The sequence below is a fragment of the Aethalodelphis obliquidens genome, unplaced genomic scaffold (genome assembly GCF_003676395.1).
Source record: "Aethalodelphis obliquidens isolate GAN/ISIS:26980383/991018 unplaced genomic scaffold, ASM367639v1 scaffold4, whole genome shotgun sequence".
In the NCBI taxonomy this organism is placed as follows: domain Eukaryota; kingdom Metazoa; phylum Chordata; class Mammalia; order Artiodactyla; family Delphinidae; genus Aethalodelphis; species Aethalodelphis obliquidens.
The window spans coordinates 7,474,534-7,487,739 of record NW_020837948.1 but is presented as its reverse complement, the minus strand read 5'-3'; the positions used below and the strand labels follow the sequence as shown (position 1 = coordinate 7,487,739).

General features: G+C 43.1%; 1 protein-coding gene across 3 annotated transcripts in view; it reads right to left on the bottom strand.

The window, feature by feature from the left end:
• The window catches only part of KIF3A (kinesin family member 3A), an 82,811-nt gene extending 69,994 nt beyond the window's left edge, over positions 1 to 12,817 (bottom strand). For all 3 annotated transcript variants that reach the window (XM_027097929.1, XM_027097947.1, XM_027097939.1), the window contains exons 1-2: positions 12,661 to 12,817; positions 9,357 to 9,630 (exon numbers count right to left, since the gene is read on the bottom strand). In XM_027097929.1, coding sequence (XP_026953730.1) covers positions 9,357 to 9,630; positions 12,661 to 12,666 — 280 coding nt within the window. In that variant the 5' untranslated portion in view covers positions 12,667 to 12,817. The remainder of the gene's footprint in view (positions 1 to 9,356; positions 9,631 to 12,660) is intronic.
• Between the last annotated feature and the right edge of the window lie 389 nt (positions 12,818 to 13,206).

The following is a 13,206-nucleotide window of genomic DNA, read 5'->3' as shown; positions in this document are numbered from 1 at the left end:
TTAGAAAAACTTCTACTGGAGAGGGGGAAGATGGCGGAAGAGTAAGACGCAGAGATCACCTTCCTCCCCACAGATACACCAGAAATACATCTACACATGGAACAAATACAGAACACCTACTGAACACTGGCAGAAGGCCTCAGACCTCCCAAAAGGCAAGAAACTCCCCCACGTACCTGGGTAGGGCAAAAGACAAAAGAATAAACAGAGACAAAAGAATAGGGACGGGACCTGCACCAGTGGGAGGGAGCTGTGAAGGAGGAAAGGTATCCACACACTAGGAAGCCCCTTCACAGGCGGAGACTGCGGGTGGCGGACGGGGGAAGCTTCAGAGACGGGGAAGAGAGCACAGCAACAGGGGTGCAGAGGGCAAAGCAGAGAGATTCCCGCACAGAGGATCGATGCCGGCGGGCACTCACCAGCCCGAGAGGCTTGTCTGCTCACCCGCTGGGGTGGGCGGGTTTGGGAGATGAGGTTCGGGCTTCGGTTGAAGTGCAGGGAGAGGACTGGGGTTGGCGGTGTGAACACAGCATGCAGGGGGTTAGTGCATCACAGCTAGCCGGGAGGGAGTCTGGGGAAAAGTCTGGACCTGCTGAAGAGGGAAGAGACTTTTTCTTCCCTGTTTGTTTCCTGGTGCACGAGGAGAGGGGATTAAGAATGCTGCTTAAAGGAGCTTCCAGGGCGCAAGCCGCGGCTAACAGCGCGGACCCCCGAGACAGGCATGAGACGCTACGGCTGCTGCTGCCGCCACCAAGAAGCCTGTGTGCAAGCACAGGTCACTATCCACACCTCCCCTCCCGGAAGCCTGTGCAGCCCACCACTGCCATGGTCCCGGGATCCAGGGACAACTTCCCCGGGAGAACCCAAGGCATGCCTCAGGCTGGTGAAACGTCCCGCCGGCCTCTGCCACCTCAGGCTTGCTCCGCATCCACACCCTTCCCTTCCCACCCCCCCCCCACCACCAGCCTGAGTGAGCCAGAGCCCCCAGTCAGCTGCTCCTTTACCCCGTCCCATGTGAGCGAAGAACAGACGCCCTCTGGGGACCTACAAGCAGAGGCGGGGCCAAATCCAAAGCTAAGCTACGGTAGCTGTGAGAACAAAGAAAGGAAAATCTCTCCTAGCAGCCTCAGGAGCAGCGGATTAAATCTCCACAATCAACTTGATGTACCCTGCATCTATGGAACACATGAATACACAATGAATCATCCCAAATTGAGGAGGTGGACTTTGAGAGCAAGATTTATTATGTTTTCCCTCTTTTCCTCCTTTTTGTGAGTGTGTATGTGTATGCTTCTGTGTGAGATTTTGTCACAAGCTCTGCTTTCACCATTTGTCCTAGGGTTCTATCCGTCTGTTTTTTTGGGGTTTTTTATTTTTAAAAAAAATTTTTTTAATAATTATTTTTTAATTATTTTATTTTATCTTACTTTATTTTCTTTTAACCTCTTTCTTTCTTTATTTCTTTGTACTTTTTCTCCCTTTTATTCTGAGCCGAGTGGATGAAAGGTTCTTGGTGCTGCAGCCAGGAGTCAGTGCTGTGCCTCTGACGGGGGAGAGCCAACTTCAGGACACTGGTCCACAAGAGACCTCCCAGCTCCACATAATATCAAATGGCGAAAATCTCCCAGAGATCTCCATCTCAACACCAGCACCCAGCTTCGCTCAACGACCAGCAAGCTACAGTGCTGGACACCCTATGCAAAACAACTAGCAAGACAGGAACACAACACCACCCATTAGCAGAGAGGCTGCTTAAGATCATAATAACGCTACAGACACCCCAAAACACACCACCAGACCTTGACCTGCCCACCAGAAAGACAAGATCCAGCCTCATTCACCAGAACACAGGCACTAGTCCCTTTCACCAGGAAGCCTACACAACCCACTGAACCAACTTATGCCACTGGGGACAGACACCAAAAACAACAGGAACTACGAACCTGCAGCCTGCAAAATGGAGACCCCAAACACAGTAAGATAAGCAAAATGAGAAGACAGAAAAATACACCGCAGATGAAGGAGCAAGATAAAAACCCACCAGACCTAACAAATGAAGAGAAAATAGGCAGTCTACCAGAAAAAGAATTCAGAATAACGATAGTAAAGATGATCCAAAATCTTGGAAATAGAATAGAGAAAATGCAAGAAACATTTAACAAGGACCTAGAAGAACTAAGATGAAACAAGCAACGATGAACAACACAATAAATGAAATTAAAAATACTCTAGATGGGATCAATAGCAGAATAACTGAGGCAGAAGAACGGATAAGTGACCTGGAAGATAAAATAGTGGAAATAACTACTGCAGAGCAGAATAAAGAAAAAAGAATGAAAAGAACTGAGGACAGTCTCAGAGACCTCTGGGACAACATTAAACGCACCAACATTCGAATTATAGGGGTTCCAGAAGAAGAAGAGAAAAAGAAAGGGACTGAGAAAATATTTGAAGAGATTAGAGTTGAAAACTTCCCTAATATGGGAAAGGAAATAGTTAATCAAGTCCAGGAAGCACAGAGAGTCCCATACAGGATAAATCCAAGGAGAAAACGCCAAGAAACATATTAATCAAACTGTCAAAAAATAAATACAAAGAAAATATATTAAAAGCAGCAAGGGAAAAACAACAAATAATACAAAAGGGAATCCCCATAAGGTTAACACCTGATCTTTCAGCAGAAACTCTGCAAGCCAGAAGGAACTGGCAGGACATATTTAAAGTGATGAAGGAGAAAAGCCTACAACCAAGATTACTCCACCCAGCAAGGATCTCATTCAGATTTGATGAAGAAATTAAAACCTTTACAGACAAGCAAAAGCTGAGAGAGTTCAGCACCACCAAACCAGCTTTACAACAAATGCTAAAGGAACTTCTCTAACCAAGAAACACAAGAGAAGGAAACGACCTACAATAACAAACCCAAAACAATTAAGAAAATGGGAATAGGAACATACATATCGATAATTACCTTAAATGTAAATGGATTAAATGTTCCCACCAAAAGACACAGACTGGCTGAATGGATACAAAAACAAGACCCATATATATGCTGTCTACAAGAGACCCACTTCAGACCTAGACACACATAGAGACTGAAAGTAAGGGGATGGAAAAAGATATTCCATGAAAATGGAAACCAAAAGAAAGCTGGAGTAGCAATTGTCCTATCAGACAAATAGACGTTTTATTTTATTTTATTTTTCCGGTACGCGGGCCCCTCACTTTTGTGGCCTCTCCCGTTGCGGAGCACAGGCTCCGGAGGCGCGAGCCCAAGGGCCATGGCCCATGGGCGCAGCCGCTCCACGGCATGTGGGATCCTCCCGGACCGGGGCACGAACCCGTGTCCCCTGCATCGGCAGGCGGACTGTCAACCACTGTGCCAGCAGGGAAGTCCCGACTATTCATGCCCCAGTCCGGGAGGCTCCCACATGCCGTGGAGAGGCTGCGCCCATGGGCCATGGCCACTATGCCTGCGCCTCCGGAGCCTGTGCTCTGCAACGGGAGAGGCCACAACAGTGAGGAGCCCGCGTACCGCAAAAAGCAAATAAATAAAAAAATAAAATAATAAAATAATAAAATAAAATAAGACTATTAGAAGAGACAAAGAAGAACACTACATAATGATCAAGGGATCGATCCAAGAAGAAGATATAACAACTGTAAATATTTATGCACCCAACATAGAAGCACCTCAATACATAAGGCAGATGCTAACAGCCATAAAAGGGGAAATCGACAGTAACACATTCATAGTAGGGGACTTTAACACCCCATTTTCACCAATGGACAGATCATCCAAAATGAAAATAAATAAGGAAACACAAGCTTTAAATGATACATTAAACAAGACGGACATAACTGATATTTATAGGACACTCCATCCAAAAACAACAGAATACACATTTTTCTCAAGTGCTCATGGAACATTCTCCAGGATAGATCATATCTTGGGTCACAAATCAAGCCTTGGTAAATTTAAGAAAATTGAAATGGTATCAAGTATCTTTTCCGACAACAATGCTATGAGACTAGACAACAATTACAGTTAAAGATCTGTCAAAAATACAAACACATGGAGGCTAAACAATACACTACTTAATAACGAAGCGATCACTGAAGAAATCAAAGAGGAAATTAAAAAATATCTAGAAACAAATGACAATGGAGACACGACAACCCAAAACCTATGGGATGCAGCAAAAGCAGTTCTAAGAGGGAAATTTATAGCAATACAATCCTACCTTAAGAAACAGGAAACATCTCGAATAAACAACCTAACCTTGCACCTAAAGCAATTAGAGAAAGAAGAACAAAAAAACCCCCAAAGTTAGCAGAAGGAAAGAAATCATAAAGATCATATCAGAAATAAATGAAAAAGAAATGAAGGAAATGATAGCAAAGATCAATAAACCTAAAAGCTGGTTCTTTGAGAAGATAAACAAAGTTGATAAACCATTAGCCAGGCTCATCAAGAAAAAAAGGGAGAAGACTCAAATCAACAGAATTAGAAATGAAAAAGGAAAAGTAACAACTGACACTGCAGAAATACAAAAGATCATGAGAGATTACTACAAGCAACTCTATGCCAATAAAATGGACAACCTGGAAGAAATGGACAAATCCTTAGAAATGCACAACCTGCCAAGACTGAATCAGGAAGAAATAGAAAATATGAACAGACCAATCACAAGCACTGAAATTGAAACTGTGATTTAAAATCTTCCAACAGGGCTTCCATGCTGGCGCAGTGGTTGAGAGTCTGCCTGCTGATGCAGGGGACATGTGTTCGTGCCCCAGTCCAGGAAGATCCCACATATCGCGGAGCAGCTGGGCCCGTGAGACATGGCCGCTGAGCCTGCGCGGCTGCAGCCTGTGCTCCTCAACAGGAGAGGCCACAACAGTGAGAGGCCCGCGTACCGTAAAAAAAAAAAAAAAAAAAAAATCTTCCAACAAACAAAAGCCCAGGACCAGATGGCTTCACAGGCCAATTCTATCAAACATTTAGAGAAGAGCTAACACCTATCCTTCTCAAACTCTTCCAAAACATAGCAGAGGGAGGAACACTCCCAAACTCTTTCTATGAGGCCACCATCACCCTGATACCAAAACCAGACAAGGATGTCACAAAGAAAGAAAACTACAGGCCTATATCACTGATGAACATAGATGCAAAAATCCTCACCAAAATACTAGCAAACAGAATCCAACAGCACATTAAAAGGATCATACACCATGATCAAGTGGGGTTTATTCCAGGAATGCAAGGATTCTTCAATATATGCAAATCAATCAACGTGATACACCATATTAACAAATTAACAAAAGGAGAAAAACCATATGATCATCTCAATAGATACAGAGAAAGCTTTCAACAAAATTCAACACCCATTTATAATAAAAATCCTGCAGCAAGTAGGCATACAGGGAACTTTCCTCAACATAATAAAGGCTACATATGACAAACCCACAGCCAACATCATCCTCAATGGTGAAAAACTGAAAGAATTTCCACTAAGCTCAGGAACAAGACAAGGTTGCCCACTCTCACCAATCTTATGCAACACAGTTTTGGAAGTTTTAGCCACAGCAATCAGAGAAGGAAAGGAAATAAAAGGAATCCAAATCGGAAAAGAAGAAGTAAAGCTGTCACTGTTTGCAGATGACATGATACTATACACAGAGAATCCTAAAGATGCTACCAGAAAACTACTAGAGGTAATCAATGAATTTGGTAAAGTAGCAGGATACAAAATTAATGCACAGAAATCTCTGGCATTCCTATACACTAATGATGAAAAATCTGAAAGTGAAATCAAGAAAACACTCCCATTTACCATTGCAACAAAAAGAATAAAATATCTAGGAATAAACCTACCTAAGGAGACAAAAGACCTGTATAAGACACTGATGAAAGAAATTAAAGATGATACAAATAGATGGAGAGATACACCATGTTCTTGGAATGGAAGAATCAACATTGTAAAAATGACTATACTACCCAAAGCAATCTACAGATTCAATGCAATCCCTATCAAACTACCAATGGCATTTTTCACAGAACTAGAACAAAAAAATTCACAATTTGTATGGAAACACAAAAGACCCCGAATAGCCAAAGCAAACTTGAGAATGAAAAACGCAGCTGGAGGAATCAGGCTCCCTGACTTCAGACTATACTACAAAGCTACAGTAATCAAGACAGTATGCTACTGGCACAAAAACAGAATTATAGATCAATGGAACAGGATAGAAAGCCCAGAGATAAACCCATGCACATATGGTCACCTTATCTTTGATAAAGGCAGCAGGAATGTACAGTGGAGAAAGGACAGCGTCTTCAATAAGTGGTGCTGGGAAAACTGGACAGGTACATGTAAAATATGAGATTAGAACACTCCCTAACACCATACACAAAAATAAGCTCAAAATGGATTAAAGACCTAAATGTAAGGCCAGAAACTATCAAACTCTTAGAGGAAAACGTAGGCAGAACACTTTATGATATAAATCACAGCAAGATCCTTTTTGACCCACCTCCTAGAGAAATGGAAATAAAAACAAAAATACACAAATGGGACCTAATGAAACTTAAAAGCTTTTGCACAGCAAAGGAAACCATAAAGAAGACCAAAAGACAACCCTCAGAATGGGAGAAAATATTTGCAAATGAAGCAAATGATAAAGGATTAATCTCCAAAATTTACAAGCAGCTCATGCAGCTCAATAACATAAAAACAAACAACCCAATCAAAAAATGGGCAGAACACCTAAATAGACATTTCTCCAAAGAAGATAAACAGATTGCCAACAAACACATGAAAGGATGCTCAACATCATTAATCATTAGAGAAATGCAAATCAAAACTACAATGAGATATCATCTCACACTGGTCAGAATGCCCATCATCAAAAAATCTACAAACAATAAATGCTGGAGAGGGTGTGGAGAAAAGGGAAACCTCTTGCACTGTTGGTGGGAATGTAAATTGATACAGCCACTATGCAGAACAGTATGGAGGTTCCCTAAAAAACTAAAAATAGAACTACCATACGACCCAGCAATCCCACTACTGGGCATATACCCTGAGAAAACCATAATTCAAAAAGAGTCATGTAACAAAATGTTCACTGCAGCTCTATTTACAATAGCCAGGACATGGAAGCAACCTAAGTGTCCATCAACAGATGAATAAAGAAGATGTGGCATATATATACAATGGAATATTACTCAGCCACAAAAAGAAACGAACTTGAGTTATTTGTAGTGAGGTGGATGGACCCAGAGTCTGTCATACAGAGTGAAGTAAGCCAGAAAGAGAAAGACAAATACCGTATGCTAACACATAATATGGGTCTAAGGAAAAAAAAAAAAAGTCATGAAGAACCTAGGGGTAAGACGGGAATAAAGACACAGATCTACTAGAGAATGGACTTGAGGATATGGGGAGGGGGAAGGGTAAACTGTGACAAAGTGAGAGAGTGGCATGGACACATATACACTACCAAATGTAAAATAGATAGCTAGTGGGAAGCAGCCGCATAGCACAGGGAGATCAGCTCGGTGCTCTGTGACCACCTAGATGGGTGGGATAGGGAGGGTGGGAGGGAGGGAGATGCAAGAGGGAAGAGACATGGGAACATATGTGTATGTATAACTGATTCACTTTGTTATGAAGCAGAAACAAACACACCATTGTAAAGCAATTATACTCCACTAAAGATGTAAAAAAAAAAATTAAACTTCTAGATTTCTCAATCAAAAAAAGTTAAAAAAATAAAAGAATGAAATTAGAACACTACCTAACACCATACACAAAAATAAACTCCAAATGAATTAAAGACCTAAATGTAAGAACAGGCACTATAAAACTTTTAGAGGAAAACATAGGAAAACCACTCTTTGACATAAACCACAGCAAGATCTCTTTGGACCCACTTCCTAGAGTAACAAATAAAAACAAAAATAAACAAATGGAACTTAATTAAACTTAAAAGCTTTTGCACAGCAAAGGAAACCATAAAGAAGACAAAAAGATAACCCTCAGAATGGGAGAAAATATTTGCAAATGAAACGACAAATGATTAATCTCCAAAATATACAAACAGCTCATGGAGCTCAATATCAAGAAAACAAACAATCCAGTTAAAAAATGGGCAGAAGACCCAATAGACATTTCAACAAGGAAGACATACAGATGGCCAAGAGGTACATTAAAAGATGCTCAACATCACTAATTATTAGAGAAATGCAAATCAAAACTACAATGAGGTATCACCTCACGCCGGTGAGAATGGCCATTACCAAAAAGCTAGAAACAATAAATGCTGGGAAGGGTGTGGTGAAAAGGGAACCCTCCTACACTGTTGGTGGGAATGTAAATTGATACAACCACTATGGAAAACAGTATGGAGGTTCCTCAAAAAACTAAAAATAGAACTACCATATGACCCAGCAATCCCACTACTGGGCATATACCCTGAGAGAATCATAATTCAAGAAGATACATGGACCACAATGTTCAGTGCAGCACTATTTACAATATCCAGGACATGGAATCAACCTAAATGTCCATCGACCAATGAATGGAAAAAGACGATGTGGCACATATATACAATGGAATATTGCTCAGCTATAAAAAGAAACGAAACTGAGTTATTTGTAGTGAGGTGGATGGACCTAGAGTCTGTCATACAGAGTGAAGTAAGTTAGAAAGAGAAAAACAAATACAGTATGCTAATGCATATATATGGAATCTAAAAAAAAAAAATGGTAGTGATGAACCTAGTTGCAGGGCAGGAATAAAGAGGTAGACATAGAGAATGGACTTGATGACATGGGGTGGGAGGGTGAAGCTGGGGTGAAGTGAGAGTGGCATCAACGTATATACACTACCAAACGTAAAACAGTTGGCTGGTGAGAAGTAGCAGCATAGCACACGGAGATCAGCTCTGTGCTTGGCAATGACCTAGAGGGGTGAGGCAGGGAGGATGGGAGGGAGGTTCAAGAGGCAGGGGGGCTTCCCTAGTGGCGCAGTGGTTGCGAGTCCGCCTGCCAATGCAGGGGACACGGGTTCATGCCCCGGTCCGGGAAGATCCCACATGTCGCGGAGCCGCTCGGCCCGTGAGCCATGGCCGCGGAACCTGCGCGTCCGGAGCCTGTGCTCCGCAATGGGAGAGGTCACAACACTGAGAGGCCCGTGTACTGGAAAAAAAAACAAAAAAAAGAGGGAGGGGATCCGGGGACATGTGTATGTATATGGCAGATTCCCTTTCTTGTGCAACAGAAGCTAACACGGTATTGTGAAGCAATTAAGATCTACTTTAAAAAAAAGTAAACTATATAAAGTACTCACCATTGTAGCCTTCAAGAACAGAATCAATAATAGGTCTGGCAGTTAAGTTATAAACATCTAGTTGTTTACTCTCTGGTCCAAAAACAGTATCAAAAGTAAACGTCTTTGGAGGTTCATTGGAAGAATCAGTCTTATGTACAGTGATAGTTCCCCTCATCTCATCCACACTGACAGCCTGCTTGTAGCACATTGATTTCTCTCTGTCATTGAGGGGCCGGCACCTAACCACCACCTTCACATTATCGCAGCTTTCTGGCTTCTCTGATTTATTGATCTGGTGGAGAAAATATTTACAAACAACAAAAAGAACATTTACTTTTACCTTCAACAGATTAAATTTAAATTTTGAAAAAGGCTACTTTGGCATCCTAGTGCCTTGCATACGTTAAGCACTTCATAAATAGTTGTTAAATGCAATTAAAGATCTTACAGATATATAGAAAAAGCTTATTTAAAAAGATATGAAAATAGTTTCTTTTACAATACAAGGGGAGATTGTATTGAGGGGAGAGGAAACCTTATTTACATTTACAGTTAATGCTATTCAGGCAGAAAATGAGAGAGTATATTAGAGACTTGTCTTTCTGCACAAAGTCCCTGACTTGCTCTGAGTTTCCTGCCTGTAGGAAAACACGTGTGAATATGGTTAATAACTTTAATCAAGAATCTAGTAATAGGTCCTCTGCTCCCCCTGAGACTTTTAGTTTTATTGATATTTTCTACACTGCATTAGTAAAAAAATTTTTTATCAAATAATATATCCAGGGCTTCCCAGGTGGCACAGTGGTTAAGAATCTGCCTGCCAATGCAGGGGACATGGGTTCGAGCCCTGGTCCGGGAAGATCCTACATGCCGGGGAGCAACTAAGCCCGTGTGCTACAACTGAGCCTGTGCTCTAGAGCCTGAGAGCCACAACTACTAAAGCCCTCGAGCCTAGAGCCCGTGCTCCACAACAAGAGAAGCCACTGCAATGAGAAGCCTGCTCAACCCAACGAAGACCCAATGCAGCCAAAAAGTAAAAATAAATTAATTTAAAAAATAATAATATATCCTCATATAGTCTACTTTTTCTATAGAAGACAAGTGAAAGACAGAAAAGAAAGCCCAATGGCAGAAAAATGTTTTAGCTTGACTCTAACCTTATGAACATTTGTATATGTAAAGTTTCAAATTTTGAAATTTTATGATTAAGAATCTATATTAAAATACAATTATTAAAGTGAAGAAGTTCAACAGTTTGGTTGAACAGATATTAAATTCCTACTGTTTCAGATACTCTTCTAAGCATGAGAGAAACAAACGTGAGCCACTGTCATTGACAAGGAACAGATTATATCAATTGAACACACTTCTTTCCATCTCTACTTTCAGCACCTTATTCTAGGTCACCATTATCTCGCCCTGAATTATAAGAGACTCCTACCTGTACTACTGTATCTAATTAGGTTCCCCTATAGTCTGTTCTCTACTTGGCAGTCAGTTTCAACACAAATCTAATTATGTCACTCTCCTACTTAAAACTCTTCAATGGTTTCCCACAGATCCTGGGATGAAGATCGAAATCCTTCAGGGGGTGTGTAAGATCTGGTTTTATTTCACAAGCTTGGCTTTCTTAGCCACAGCCACACTGGCTTTCTTTTAGGCCTTTTCTTGTCACCATGATCCCTCTCACCACACTCCTTCCCAGGTGCTGTTCCTTATGCCTAGAACATCCCCCACCCTCCTCTTCACTTACCCTGCAGACCTCAGCTCAATAGCCCCTTCATCTGGGAAGACTTCCCTGATTAGGTCAAATCCTTGTATAGGCCCTGATAGCACCCTTCAATCTCCTTCTCCATCGGTTACAATTTTACCTTTTTTTTTTTTTTTTTGGCTCCTTATTTGATTAATGTCTGTGTCTCTATTTAACCCATAAGTTCCAAACTGGTAGTCAGTCAAGGGGCTGAATTCAGCCCACAAATGTCTTTTGCTTGGCTTATATTATTTAAAAATCTTTTGAATTAGTTGCTAAAAATTAAAACTTGAGCAATTTCACAAAAATAACAATTTCTAGATTCTCTTGGAAAAAACAGATGATCTGACATCTGTAGGTCAGCATTCCTACATGGCAACACTTAATTCACCAGAATCTATTTTTATCTATTGTATGCCACCCATCCACTTCATTCATTAATGTTAAGTGTCTTTGTCCCTGTATGTATGTATGGTTTTCACCTCCACCCTAGAAGGCAAGGGTCTCTCTTCTCAAGTTCAAGAACCTGGCTGGTTTTGCTCAATATTGTATCTCCAGTGCCTAGCATGGGGTTGGTGCCCAATAACTGTTGAATGAATTGATAAACAGAAAGCAACAAGTAACAAATATTAAGCATTTAATGCTAAAAGTCAAGCACTGTCCTTCAAGTCTCCTGCGCATTCTTATCTCATCCTGATAACCCCAGAAGGAAAAGTTTAATTACACAGGAACGAAGGGCCCAGAAAGATTAATTATCCAAGGCTTTGCAACCAGTAAATAACCAGCCACTGCTCAAGTGTTCTTCATTACCCTATAATGGACTTACTACGCCTCCTTATTAGGTGCACGATAACAATCTGTGATATCCTACAAGACAAACATACCACCAGCCACCACTCACCCCCCTCACGTAAATAGCCGGCCGCAGCTCAAGTGTTCTCCATGACCCTATATTGGACTTACGACGGCCCCTTATTAAATGCAAGTTAACAGTCTGTGAAACCCTACAAGACAAACATACCGCCACCCACCACGCACTCCCCTCACACACAAAGACACCTACGGGTTACATTCTGCACTGTAAGCTAGAGCGCTACGAGAGGAATGACAGCTCGAGTCAGCAGCCTGGGGTAGAGGCAGACTGCCCGTGCTTTGCTGCCTTCCAGAGCTTGGCTCCTCGGCGTAGAGACCCCACGGGGTGCGAGGCATCAAAACCCGACCCTCCGCAGTTGCTCCTAGAGGCCCTACCCAGCGGACAGGGCTGGGAGCGAGAGCGCATCCTCTGGCACAGTGCCTTTATGTCAAGCAGCCCAGGCCTTGCGGGATGCAGCAGCAATGAAGACCGTAAGGCCTGCCGCGGGCCCCTCCCAGGGTCGGCCGGACCCCCCACCCAGTCCAGGGCCCACCCGCCTGGCTCCCCAACCGCTTCGCCCACCCGGCACTGCCCTGCCCTGCCCTGCCCCGCCCCACCCCGGCCTCCCGCCTGCTCTGCGCCTCCATGGTAACGGCCGCGCCACCCGGCCAGGCCGCAGGGATGAGGAGAAACCCCCGCGGCTGAGTGACCCTACTCACCGGCATCGTTGCTTCCTCCCGTGCTCGGCGGACGTCCCCACCCGGGGTGCAGTCCAATGACGCCGGGTTCGCAGGAGAGGCGGGTCAGAGATTATCGAAACACCGCCTGGGCGCTCCCGAGACTGCGGCTCCTCTGGCGAGAGCACGCTGTGCGCAGGCGCACTCCGAGCTCGCCCCGCCCCATCCCCTTGCCCGAGGCGTCTTCGGTCTCTTGCATTGCGCCTGCGCCGAGACTTTCGGAGTCCGTCTCCTAGGACGCCAGACTGAGGCTGCGCGTGCGCAATGCCGCCATTCCACTTCGTTGGAAATCTGGCCTGATTCTGGGCTGGGAGACCTGCCTACCACCGCGGCGGGGGGAGGAGGAGGCAATCCTAGACGGCAACGCCCATCTTCTAGCACTTGCAATACTCCGAATATTAAAAACAACGATAGCAATTGTACATTGTGTCCCCTTTGAAGAGCCAAAAACTTTACATACATTATTGCTCTTGATTGCCGACTTGTTTATCACCTGTCTCACCATTAGGTGAGGTCTTGAGGGACTTT